We start from the raw sequence: 11,183 nt of genomic DNA, 5'->3' as shown, positions 1-11,183 counted from the left end.
CTGTGTGTGTGTGTGTATCTGTGTGTCTGTGTGTGTATCCCACGGGTGGGAATAAAGTATAAGAAGAATAGAAATGTAGGAATGGACCGGGTTATGACAGGCTTGAAGAACTAAAATATTTCTTTAAAATTTGATCCTTGGAAGGAAAAAGTAGACAGTAGAATGTATTGAATATTGGGAGGGTGTGACATATATATATATATATATATATACACACACACACACACACACACACACACACACATATACATTATATATATATATATATATATATGTATCAATCTCTAAGGTATTCTATGTATTAGAATTTTATCTATGCTATTTAATGAAAACTTCTCCCCCAATAAACTAATTTTGTTACATTAGTTGTATGGTATGTTCTATGATATCCATTTTTCTTTTGTGGTAATTTTCTATTTTCTTTTTTGTCATTTCTTAACAACATATACTTACTATATTTTGAGAAAAAATCTTTTTTTCACTTTTCTATTCCTATATTTTCTTTTTTTTGAGTTTGAATAGATACTGGGAGGTTTTATTTGCACATTATTGTATCAACAATCTGGTTGTTGTGGGGTGTAAGACCCAACAAGGCCTCCAAGAAGAGCTGCCAGCACAGGTTCTTTGATCTGCTTTACTAAGGAAAATAACTTTAATGGGTTAACAATCTCACTTAAATCGAACATACACATATCATTCACTTAGTTCAGGAGGGAAAGCCAGCAACCTGAACTTCAGAGCAAAAAGAAACAAATTACAAAATACACAATACAAACTGACCAAATTACGATTCATACTGACCAAAGAATCAATGGGTCTGTGTTAGCAAAGCCAGGGCACAGTTACGGCTTGTCCAGAGTCTCAACACTCCCCCATAGAAAACATCTGGGTTTCTTCAAAGCCGGGGTGGGGGGCTCTTAAAAGCGGCTTGCCCAGTGTCACAGGTCACTCTTCCAGTGAGTGAGAGCCCCAAAAGTCAAAGGCCAACCTTGGATCTTATATACCCCTGTCGGGGCACTGGGGCAATTGATTACCTCAGTGCTTAGAAACACTCAAACAAAGGACAATGAAAAATCCTGTATTGGGTGTGGGATAGTGAATTTCCAGGACCACCATATACAAGTCCTGGTTGTCTTAGTTCTGAGGAACATTCCAAGACAAGATTCCACTATATCTGCCTCATTCAAACAAAGGCCAGAACCATTAAAGGGGCTTAAGAAAAGAAGAGCAAAAAGTCCCACCTTAATTACTGATACAATTATATAAATCAATAACAACTTTAATTTTAGCAGCTGTTGATCACAAATCAGTGCTATATTTTGTCAAAGGATTTTCTTTTTCTGCCAAATCTATTGATGTAAGCATATGGTTTTAATTATATTAATTATATCAATTATACTCCTAAAGTTAAAGCATTGAACTGTCCTTGAATCATAGGGCAGATTTTCCCTCTTGGTCGTAGTGATTTAGTTGTTCTTGTTACATTGTTTAATCTTTGAAAAGGTTTTATGGAGAAAATATCTCGATATTTATTAGGGGAACTGGTCTATTACTTTTTTATCTGTTTTATTCTTCTCTATTTTAGAACTCAGGATAATGTTTATTTCATTGAATAAATTTGGAATTGCCTTAATCCTCAATGACTGAAAATGATTTTTGGAGTAGGTATGCTCATTGTTGTTTAAAAGTATAAGTTCTATGTTTTCAGCACTTTGTAACTTCTGTCCTATCTTGCTAAGCAACGCAGATAGTATTAGTACACTGATCTTTCCATTCCTTCACATCAGTTTTAGTTCTGTGGGAATATAACAATTTTAAATGGAAATTTCCAGTGATTTACTCGAAAACAGCATAATTAGCCAAAAAAGAGTCTGTTAGCCCCATGAGATTGGTTATGAGCATGCTTCAAGTTTTGTTAAATTAGAGTAAAAACAAAGTAGCCTTTCTCTCTCTCTCTCTCTCTCTCTCTCTCTCTCTCTCTCTCTCTCTCTCTCTCTCTTTCGCTCTCTCTCTCGCATCCCCCTCTCTCGTCTCTCTCTCTCTCTTTTTCTCCCTCTCATTCTTTCTGTGTCTCTTGTCTGTCTCTGTCTCCCTCTGTGTCTCTGTCTCTCTGAATTTGTCTCTGTCTGTCTCTGTTTCTCTGTCTCTATGTATTTGTCTTTTTTTCTGTCTGTCTGTGTCTCTGTATTTCTGTCTGTGTCTGTCTGTCTGTCTGTCTCTCTCCCTCTTCACTTTCCCTAAGAACAGCTCTGATTGTTTTGGACTCCATGGAGCATCATGCTCCCAGCGATAGATAGTCCTTGGCACCCAACCCCAGCCCCAGTTCAGTTTCCATTTTTCCTTGTCATCCTTCATTAGATTTTAAAGTCTTTGAGAGGAGGGAGAATCTTCCTTTTCCATATTTGCATCCCCAGCAGATTGCACAATTCTTGGCATATAGTAGGCACTTAAAAATGTTAATTGAATTGATATGCACACATAAATACACACATGGTTAAAATGGTCAGTATTTAAATAAGTAAATTGTGGGTAAAAGGAACAAATTTGAATGTTGTTAGGACAATAGGACAAAATACAGTAAGGTTACACTAGAGTTTTTGTTGATATTAGTCATCCCTTGAGATAAAGGACAGCTTCTCAAATCCAGTCAAGATCTAGCAAAATAAATTGGAAATTTTAGGCAGGTGTTGGGTATGGTTAAATATCATTTCTTGTACTTTGTTTTAAGTATGCTGTAGATGTCTTACAAGAGAAGAGAAATCCATTTATTTAGCACCTACAGGACAAATGGAGAGGAAATACATGCACACACACACACACACACACACACATATATTATATATATATATATATATGTGTATACACACAGACACATGCATATTGTATATATGTATATGTGTGTATATATACATATATGTATATATGTATGTTTGTGTATATTTATATATTTATGTTTATATATATACATAATGATTTGACCATTTGCTTCATGCATCATATCATTTTGTAAAGAGTTTTCTCAGTGCAAGAATTACATCCCTATTCCTCAGGCTGTATATCATGGGGTTAAATACTGGAGTCACAATAGTATAGAAAAGGGAGAAGACTTTGTCTGATTTGGCTGAATGATTGGATTTGGGTCGCAAATACACAATACTACCAGTCCCATAGAATAAACCTACAACCATGAGGTGAGAAGAGCAAGTAGAGAAGGCTTTCGATTTCCCTGAGTTTGATGGCAGCCTCAGGATGGTGGTGATGATTTTGACGTAGGACGTGAGTATCAACAGAAAGGGAATCATGACAAAAAGGAGAGCAACACCATGGACAGAGAGCTCTTTCTGATATGTTTCCCCACAGGCCACCTCCAGTAATGGTGGGGCTTCACAGAAAAAATGATTGAGTTTGTTAGAACCACAGAAGTTCAGAGAGAAAATCTGATATGTGAGTCCTATCAGGACAGGTATCCCTGTGATCCAGGAGGCAATCACCAGCTGGACGCACACCTTGTGATTCATGATGAGAGGATAGTAGAGAGGCTTACAAATGGCCACATAGCGATCATAAGCCATCACAGCCAAGAGCAAACACTCTGCCACTCCGAGAATATAAAGGAAGCAAGTTTGTAGAGCACAAGACAGGAAAGAAATATTGTCCTTCTGAGTCCAAAGGTCACTGAGCAATCTAGGGAGAGTGACTGATGTGTAGCAGATTTCCAAGAAGGAAAAGTTCCCAAGGAAGAAATACATCGGTGTTTGAAGAGCAGGATTAGTTTTAGTTATGACAATGAGGAGGCCATTTCCTATAAGTATACTGATATAGATAACTAGGAAAATTGCAAATAGAAGCCTTCGGAAATTGGGAAGTTCAGACAATCCCAGGAGAATGAATTCCACCACACATGTAACATTGCTTCTTTCCATTTTGTCAATTTCTTCTGCCTGTGGAAATATTGAAATCAGAACCAGCAAATAACTTTCCTTCCCTAGGCTTCAGTTTCCATCTCAGAAAAATTAAAAGGGAAAAGGAGGGTGCCGATTATATGATGTATACCACTCTTACCTTTAATGAATTTTGGTTTAAGCTGTTCTTCTGTAGGTAGCATCTAATACTCTGTTCTTCAAGCTGACTTCCAAATGTTAACATTCCGTACTCTTTGTCAGAAGTCCAAAATAAACCAATGAATGTTGTTAAACATTTACTATGTGTCAGGGAATGTACTAACATTTTATGACTATCTTCCTTGGATATTTGGATGAAAACATGGATGTAAGAAATGTCATGCAGTAAAACTTTTAGAATCACACTTAATCTTATAAACCCTATTTGTAACATCATTCTACAATTAACATTTTTATTTTCAAAGATGATATTCTCCTTCGAGCAGAAGCTATAGTTGTCATATAAGATATGGCATAAGAAAAAAAAAAGAATATATTATTAATTTCCTTAAATAGTACTGGTCTTATGTTTCCTGCCTGCTTTTTTTAGCTCCTATAACCTTTGCTGATGTTTTTCTTCCTGCCTGGAAAATTTTCCCCAATCATGTTGGATCACCAGAATCTCTTTGTTCTCTCAAACCCTGTCTCAACTCTATTCTTTTTTCTGTGTGGCATTTCTGTGTGGCATTACTCTTTTGTGTGGCTCTTTAGCCATCAGCCATTTCTCCCATCCTTGAATTACTCGATCAGGAAAATTCTACTAGAATTTATTTGTTAAGTAGCATATCTATGTATCTGTCTATGCATGTATATGTGTATATACACATATATACAACATATATAACACACATACACATACAATATACATATAACTATACAAATTTACATATATACATACACACATATAAACATTTACCACACACATGTGTAAATATGTGTATGAGTAGGCATATGTATGTGTGTGTGTGTATACACACATATGCCTTCTGCTCCCAAAGGGACCTTCTTATATATCTTATGCCTATTCCAAAGTATTTGGACAACAAGAACCTTGTCTTATATATCTCCATATATCTTGAACATAAGAGATGATAAATAAATGCATATTTGAAGGAGTTGATCACCGTTATGATGTGCTTTCAGGGACACTTCCTCCTTCCAAATATTTCTTTCACTGGCTGATGTTTAAAATATCATATTTAAAGATTCAGTAATCTGTGGTAACAAATGAATAGCATCAAATTTGTTAATCTTTACCCTTATTTTGCATTTTAGTGTGAACTCTTGATGTGTTCATTCCCAATGCAATATCAATAATATAGAGATTTAAATTTTCAATTAAACAGAAAAAGGTATCAACATATGTCAACATGTATATACATGTACATATACATATATATATCCATTTGTATATATGTGTGTTTATACACACCTATATGCACACACAGATACAAGTACACATTATTATATTGGATCAATTTGAGTTTTATCTTGAGGTGAAACATGACCCTGGTAAATCTGTTCCATGTAGGAAATAAATAAAATCATGGTGTGAGGAGAATACTAGGTTCTTGAAGGTATGTATAGGTGTAGAAGATTGTTATTTCTTAAAGCAGAGCCAATAAGAAAGAACAAAACAAAATATAACAAAGGTCTGTTCTGGACCCTAAACATGCTATCCCTCTAGCTATCTTGGTGTGTTTAGTGTGGCAGCCTAGAATAATCTGAAACACACTTAATCTGTAGTCATAAAGCCTGTATTCAAGTCTCTCTTCTGATGTTTATTATGTGCTGCCTTCAACAAGTGATTTAATTTTATTTGGCTTGGCTTCCCCATCTATATTCTAAAAATATTGGAGTAGCTAACTTCTGATATCCCTTTGAGCTCCATCTTTATAATTCTATGACTAGAGAATATGTCATTATCATTTCAGATTTTAATCTGACCCACCTTCATCCCGCAACCCCTATTTCTGAACCTTAGAAAAGAGGTGGTGATACTCACCTTTATGCTAGAAGACAGATATGATTAAATTTCATGTAGAGTCCCGATTCTATAATAAACTGTGTGTAAACTTCATTGTTATTACAATTCTCATGTTCTTTCTCATATAAAAAACAGAAACAATATTTACATCTCTGTCTGCCTTTTGTTGTGAAGACTAATAGGAATGGTGCATCTAAAACATTTTGAAAAATGTAAAAATTGGCACACTAAGGGAAGGCTTCATTATTCCTTTCATTATCATTTTATATGTCTTACCCAAGTCACAATACTCTCAATAATCTTAATTTATTAATGTTCTGTGGACTATTGTATGGGTGAAAAAATGATTTTTTAAAGTATCAGGATGCCAGCTAATGTTCTACGGGCTCACAGAACTAACTATCGGTTAATGAATAAAAGTGAGATTCTGATAAATAATTGTGTGTACTAAGTTATAATATGCTAAATATTGATTGTTGCTGTTCAGTTATTTCAGTCATCTCTGGCTTTTCCTGATCCTTTTCGGGGTTTTCTTGGCAAAGATAGTGGAGTAGATTCCCATTTCTTTCTCCAGATCATTTTATAGGTGAAAAAAAGGGAGACCAACAGGGTTAAGTGATTTGTCCAGGGTCACACAGAGAGTAAGTATCTTAGGCCACATCTAAACTAAGGAAGTCTTCCTAACTCCATTAAAAAAAGAGTAATTTCCATCTATCCTTGATAAAACATTGATATTCAAAAGATATTTGAAATTGTTATAGAGAGATAATACTGAGATCTATTATTCACACATGGATGAGAAATCAAATAATACAACCAGATTACATATACAAAACAAGAACTGGAAATTCTCAGCAACCATTAAAAAGATTACTAATAAGAGAAATCAAAACCAGAATTCTGTGTTTTCACAAATTACAAAGTAGCTAATATGATAAAAATAATAAAATAATTATATATATATAACATGACTGCCTCTCTATATAATACATATTATAAAATAATATAATAGATATAAATTATGTGATTACATATATGTAATGCTATATAACTAATATAATATAAAATTAAAATGATAAAGTAATAAAAACAATCAAGTTTTGAGCTTCTTTGAGAACATAAACACACTGCTATCATGATACTGGAGCTGTTAACATCCAAATAATCTGAGAAACTATTTGGAATTATGCAAGAAATGTTAATGAATTATTTACAGTCTTTGGCTCAGCAATCCCAATAATTTGGCTTTAAGGGAGTCAGTGACAGAAAGGTTGTACATAAAGAAAATACTAATAGTCCTTTCTGTGAAAGAAGAAAAAAATACTGGATAAAAGAGTCTAGACTTCAATCCAGCAATGTTTTTTGACAGGGATGTAACAAAATGTTGTATACTAAAGACAATGATTGTGAGGAATTAAATAAATAGGGAAAAACAAGTTTTAAATGACTTTACAGCAAAGAAATACAACCAGTATAAAAGCAGCCCCAAAGTCTACATTAATGTGAATGAAAAGAAAACTAAGACACAACTGATAGATAAGTTTCAATAACGGATTTACTCCTGGAAAAGATGCTGAAGCATATTTCCCTCCTCTTAGCATTGCAGGTCAGGAGAACTATGGTTGCAGATAGTTAAAGAAGTTATCAATTGTACATGTATAACCTGTATCAGATTGCTAACCATTGGAACTCAAATTTTAAAAAAAAAAAGAATGGTAAATACTATCTTTACATGTAATTTGGAAAAATAAAATATTTTAACATAAGTAATATAAAACAAAAAAGTTATTCAATATTGTTTCTTTAATGTTTTGTTTCCCTCAACTATTTTCTCTGTTAAAAGGGAAATGGTAACGTACTTGGTAATGACAATGACATAATGAAAAATAGGCATTAAAAACTAAAAAAAAAAAAAATAAAATCAAATAAACAGCTGCAGCCAAAACCCTGTGATTTTATTTAGCTGAGGGGTGAATGATGCTTTTTGCTTTTGCTTTTATTTTATTTTTTGTCTTGATACATAGATACATCAGAGTTTATTGTGGGGAAAAAGTTTATTCTTCAGGCATTTTCCCTCTAAATATGTGAGCCTTGAATAGTATTGTTTATTTTAAATCTTTCAAAAAGCTTCTAGATGAGTGAGTCTACAAAATCCTTCATAGTCAGAGAAGTTGGAGGTAAGCAAACAAAAGATTTCACACTTACCTTTCCTAAATGAGATTAAATCCTATCCAGGTGCTTTCTTCAGTCATTTTATTGGCAATTGTATGAAAATATAATAACTAGCATAAATAAGGTCCTTTAATGTTGGAGAAGCTCTTTATGTATATTATCACATCTTATCCTCACACTAGCCCTCTAATATAGCTACTACAGGTTTTTCCTTTGACCTATTAGGAGACTGGGAATCAAACAATCTTAATAACATGCCCAAAGTTCCACAGTGGGTGTCAGAGGAAGTTGTGAACTCAGGACTCTCATGACTCTTTCCACTAAGCTATTCTTTTTCTTGCTTAAGCATTACCGTATACTTCCATATACTACCATATCCTACCCAACTTTGAAAAGGGAACTGAACTCTTTCTAAAAATGACCATTTTGATCAGATCACCACACTGTTTAAGTAGAAATGATTCCTGACCTTCTGTGCTCTTTGGGGACAGTTCTCCCATGATTCTCATCACATTTTAATGAGAGAGGTATTCTGGCTCTAAGTCCAGTCTTCTAAACATCTCCTAATGAGGCAGTGTTATGTAGTGGAAAAATCTGGGGATTTGAGCCATGGGAGCATATTACAACCCTGGCTTTTAGGATTCCTGACTGTTTTATTATTGAAAGATCACTACTATTCTCTTAATGTGTTAACTCAATAAATGATGATGTTTTGAATTCTTTGAATCATAGTATCATTGTGAAAACATTAGATGGAAAATGGTAGGATGCTTTAACTATATCTATTATTATAAATATGATGTTAGTCAAAGTTTCCCTTGAATTATTTGGAAATAAATCAGTCCCTTCCTTGTATCTTAGAACAAACACAGTGTTCTCTTCAGCATTTACCTACAAAAGAAAGCATTTGGTGTTTTCCCACCTAGCCCTCACTGCATAGATCTTGGAAAGGCATACCAGTATCCTCTGCATTGGGGCACAGAGTATGATGCCAAGGAACCACGGATTATCAATTGTAAAACATGGGTTTGAATCCCAATTGTACTACTTTTTGTTGTATAGCCTTGAGTAAGTTATTTTCCAGTGTCTCACTTAGTTTGATTCTGTCTGAATGGAGCAGATTGGTGTAGATGTTTCTCATATTTGTCCACCCTGAAAAGAGGACTTGAATGACCACATAAGCACCAACTACAATATTTTGGGACACTAATGCCCTATTGGTGTTGTGGTGAATTGATCCATCCATTTTGGAGAGCAGCTTGGAACTGTCTCTAAATGGCAACCAAACTATGCATATCCTTAGATCCAGCAATACCACAATTAGGCCTGCATCACAGATCTTAAAAAAAGTGAAAAGTACATATATGTGCAAAAATATTTATAGCATCCCCTTTTATGGTGACAAAATATTGGAAATTGTGGTGATAATCATCAGTTGGGGAATGTCTGAACAAGCTGTGGTAAGTGAATATAATGGAATACTTGGAATACTGTTGTGTGTTAAAAAAAATAATGAGCAAGCAAATTTCAGAAAAACCTGGAATAATCAAAGCATACTCCCCCTACCCACTATATTCTTTTACATGCTGTTCTTCTTTTTTATTTTTCATTTGGTCTGTTTCTTCTTTCCCAAATATGAGTAATATGGAAATATGTTTTACATGGTGTTACTTATATAAGCTATATCATTTTCAGAAGAGGGGAGGGGAAGAAGGAGGGAGAAAAATTTAGAACTCAAAATCTTGTATAAATGAATGCTAGAATCATCTCAACATAATTGGTAAAAAAATAAAGTACTATTAAAATATTAAAAAGGAAATCACTAATAAATAAATGCAATTTAAAATATCTCTCAAACTTTCCTATCATATAAACAATAAAAATTCTTAAGTTAAAAAAGATATGAAAACACTGAATATTGGAGCTGCTAAACACAGGAAACCATCAGTGCATTGTTGGTAGATTTGTGAAGTGGTCCAATAAGCCTAATATCCTGATTTTGATTTATGCATGAAAAATGAATTTCTGCTCATTCCCCAGAAACTCTGTTACAAGATGTAGAAACTAAAGAACTAAAATAAAGGATGGGGGGAAGTACCTAATACTGAAAACAATATATTAATAGGAAATTGAAGAAAAAATAACATACAAATATGATGACATTGTTTTGTTGTTCAGTCAGAAATAATAAATGTGCAAATCCTAAGGTGAATGGAAAAATTGTTATGAACTGATTTTAGGCTAAAAAAAAGAATCCACAAGTTAATTAAAAAAAAAGCATTTGCCAGCTCCTATATCTTGGATAAAATACCAGAAATGAATGAGCACTTTTTCTGAAGTAATGCACAATATTTCAAATGAGACAGAATTTATACAAGTAAAATATTTTAAAATGTACAAAAATGTGAATTTTTGAGAAGAGATTTATATTAGATGGGAAAATAATGAAAGACTACATGTAGGCCAAGATAGTGGCTGGAAAGCAGGGACTTGCTTACAGTCTCCCCCAGGTCCCTCCAAACACATGAAAAAAATGTCTCTGAACAAATTCCAGGGCTGCGCAACCCATGAAATAGCAGATGGAAGCAGGTTTCCAGCCCAGGACAGCCCGGATGGTTGCTGGAAAGGTTCTGCAGCACCATGCTAGGAGTGAATCAAAGCCTAGCATGGGCTGCAGCAGGAACAAAACAGACTGGGAGGGGGGTGGAGGAGGCCTTGGGGCCATGAATCACTGAGCTGTAGCAGTTACCAGATTTTTCAACCCACATATGCCAAAGAAAATGGAGCAGGTTAGTGGGAAAACTGCTGGATGGGGGGTGGTGGTGGTGGTGGTGGTGGTGTGTGGTCCTACCCCAACCCCAGGGCAGCAGATGTGGTGCAGAAGCAGCATTGGTGGCAGCAGCAGGGGGAAGCTCCTATGGCTGCTTAATAACATATACTTACTATATTTTGAGAAAAAATTTCACTTTTTTATTTCTGTGATATATTCTTTTTTTGAATTTGAATAGATACTGGGAGGTTTTATTTGCACATTATAAAAATCAATAACAACTTTAATTTTAAAACATATTTATCACGAATTT

General features: G+C 34.4%; 1 protein-coding gene across 1 annotated transcript; it reads right to left on the bottom strand.

Annotated features, from left to right (window-relative positions):
- Positions 1–2,999: 2,999 nt before the first annotated feature.
- On the bottom strand, positions 3,000–3,932 carry LOC118854009 (olfactory receptor 10AG1-like). Its single transcript, XM_036764313.1, has one exon. It carries the CDS (start codon positions 3,921–3,923, stop codon positions 3,000–3,002), a length of 924 nt encoding a protein of 307 aa, XP_036620208.1. The 5' UTR covers positions 3,924–3,932.
- Between the last annotated feature and the right edge of the window lie 7,251 nt (positions 3,933–11,183).

The sequence above is a fragment of the Trichosurus vulpecula genome, chromosome 6 (genome assembly GCF_011100635.1).
Source record: "Trichosurus vulpecula isolate mTriVul1 chromosome 6, mTriVul1.pri, whole genome shotgun sequence".
Classification (NCBI taxonomy): Eukaryota; Metazoa; Chordata; class Mammalia; order Diprotodontia; family Phalangeridae; genus Trichosurus; species Trichosurus vulpecula.
Note: the sequence above shows the minus strand (reverse complement) of the source record. Positions and strands in the feature narration are given on the sequence as shown.